At 39.0% G+C, this 2,373-nt stretch overlaps 1 protein-coding gene across 1 annotated transcript in view; it reads left to right on the top strand.

Moving 5' to 3' along the window:
* kif5ab (kinesin family member 5A, b) overlaps positions 1 to 2,373 on the top strand; it is a gene marked incomplete in the record, with an annotated part of 78,129 nt that overhangs the window by 65,209 nt on the left and 10,547 nt on the right. Inside the window, 1 exon segment of the mRNA XM_014004150.1 lies at positions 874 to 1,093. Within this exon segment, the coding sequence (XP_013859604.1) occupies positions 874 to 1,093 (220 nt within the window).

The following is a 2,373-nucleotide window of genomic DNA, read 5'->3' as shown; positions in this document are numbered from 1 at the left end:
GCTTTAATAAGTAAAATTATCCCAGCTACAAAGACAGACAACAAATATTACATTTATAGTATTACAACTAAAACCGTTTTTGACGCCGCCACCGCAGTTTGTCCTTCATGAGCCTTCGTAGACAAGATGGCGGTGCAAGATGGCGGTGCAAGATGGCGGCTGCCTGTGTGGCGACCCGCGACCATGGAGATATGAGCAGCTTTTTATAAGGTAAAAATAGACATGTTTTTTATTATTGTCATTAGTGATTATCTCAATTTCGGCTAAAAGAATTGACAAAATCCTACACACTGTGCCTTTAAATATGAATACCAAACAAAGCTTCTCCTGAGGAAGTCGTGATGCTTTAAATGTTGGATAAATTCTAGTTTCATCTTCTAATGAAAACTTTTTTAGAGCCGTTTTATGAAGTGCGGAAGCAATAATGTCAGAGGCCTTTTGAAAATGGTGAAAAATGCAGCGGACATTTTTGCTTCTGAGTAAAGAAGTTTCTGTCTACATTACGTTGCTGCAAAGATGGAAATGAATCTACAAGAGTTTGTGTAAAGATCAATGACCGCCCATTATAGGGAAGCTTTTCACTGAACTGCTGAGGAGGCAGCTGCTGACCAGAGGAGGACAAACACAGATCTGTAACAGATGGTAGATTCCAAACACAGACCAATGTGTTTTATGTCTTTTTCTCATCAGTCTCCTTTCTTTGAATAATACGATGGGATTATCGCTGCAGTCTCGCATTTAGCTCAAATTAAATGTTTTAAATCTCTTACCATCTGGAAAATGATATATTTTCACAGTTTCTTTTGTCTGCTCTGTCAGATGTTGGGTACACAGATTTTTTTAAATTTGTTATCTTCACTTGTTTTGTTATAGTTGGTGCGTGACAATGCAGATCTTCGCTGTGAGCTTCCAAAACTAGAGAAACGCCTCCGCTCTACAGCTGAGCGGGTGAAGGCGCTGGAGGGTGCGCTGAAGGAGGCGAAGGAAGGAGCCATAAAGGACAGACAACAATACCAACAGGAGGTGGAGCGGATCAAAGATGTCATGATGAGGGCTCGCAACCCCTTTCGCCGGCCCCACGCCGCGCAGATAGGTGACGGAGACTGCTGATTGGTTGGAAGAATAACCTCTGCTGCTGGGATGTGTCTTTCTGTGGGGTGGCTGCTCGTTCCCTTTAAAATAATTCCTTTAATTAATTTTCTTACTTTAAAGAAGTAAAGCTTTAGAAATTGAAACAGGCGTATAATTAAAAAGGTCTCTAGATGATTTTTTGTTTTTGTCAAGTGTTTATACATCAAACTGAATAGGCTCTGATTGGATGTGGTCGTGTGTTAAACTCAAAAGCACAAGAAAGGAAATGTCGAATCAAGACAAAAATGACAACAATTAGAGTTTTCACTTTTGTCTTGATTTGACATTTTGTGCTCAGAAGTCATCATTTGCATGGATGTCATATTAGTTTTGAGGTTTTAATACATTTTAAACCATTATTTTTCCAAGGTGGGATAATTATACAACTTCCATGATTTTTAAAAATAAGAACCGTGTCAAAATTTACTATAGATTTTCTGCTTGGTGGATTATTTCTAAACATCCTGAACAATTTCTTTTCACGTGAAAGATGAGGATTAGTCAGTTTATTTAATGTTGCCAAACCAATTTTTTTTACTAGCAAAGAGAAATTGCCAGCTGTGTTCTGTCATGATCACAAACGAGAAGTTATTTATCTTTATTATAAAACGTGTTGTTATGTGCCAGCTGAAGCACAAACAGGAACCCAAACATTTTTTAGCAGATAAAGCCACACACAACTTTTCAGTCGGACCCAAAAAAAAAAAATTTAATTATTTTCTCTGGACGGGTTCTTTAATGAAATGTTTCATCTCTCCTCCAAGAGACTTCTTCAGTCTGAGGAGTTTCAGGTGAACTCAGCCTCCACATGGTGGACAAACAGGTTTAACGAATATCAACACTGTTTGTTCACATGCAAAAGAGGACCTGACAATAAATTGTTAGTGCCCTGATTATCTCTTTTGTTCACAGGGGCAGAGACATAATTGTAATAAAATGATTGTAAGAGAGAGACAACTTGACATGGAGACCTCCACCTCTGTTTAATGATGGACAGTTTTTCTTAACAAAAATAGCTTTCTACGCAGCTCTTAAATCAACGTTCCTCTATCAAGGATAAAAACACTGTTAGCCCTGAAAGAGTGACCGCTGGCCTGTAGATGAGTGTAAACTGCTGAGTCCTGGCCTGTAGATGAGTGTAAACTGCTGAGTCCTGGCCTGTGGATTAGTGTAAACTGCTGAGTCCTGGTCTGTAGATGAGTGTAAACTGCAGAGTCCTGGCCTGTAGATGAGTGTAAACTG

Source organism: Austrofundulus limnaeus, unplaced genomic scaffold (genome assembly GCF_001266775.1).
Source record: "Austrofundulus limnaeus strain Quisiro unplaced genomic scaffold, Austrofundulus_limnaeus-1.0 Scaffold22, whole genome shotgun sequence".
Taxonomy (NCBI): Eukaryota; Metazoa; Chordata; class Actinopteri; order Cyprinodontiformes; family Rivulidae; genus Austrofundulus; species Austrofundulus limnaeus.
The sequence above is the reverse complement of the archived record's forward strand: the minus strand, read 5'-3'. Positions and strand labels throughout refer to the sequence as shown.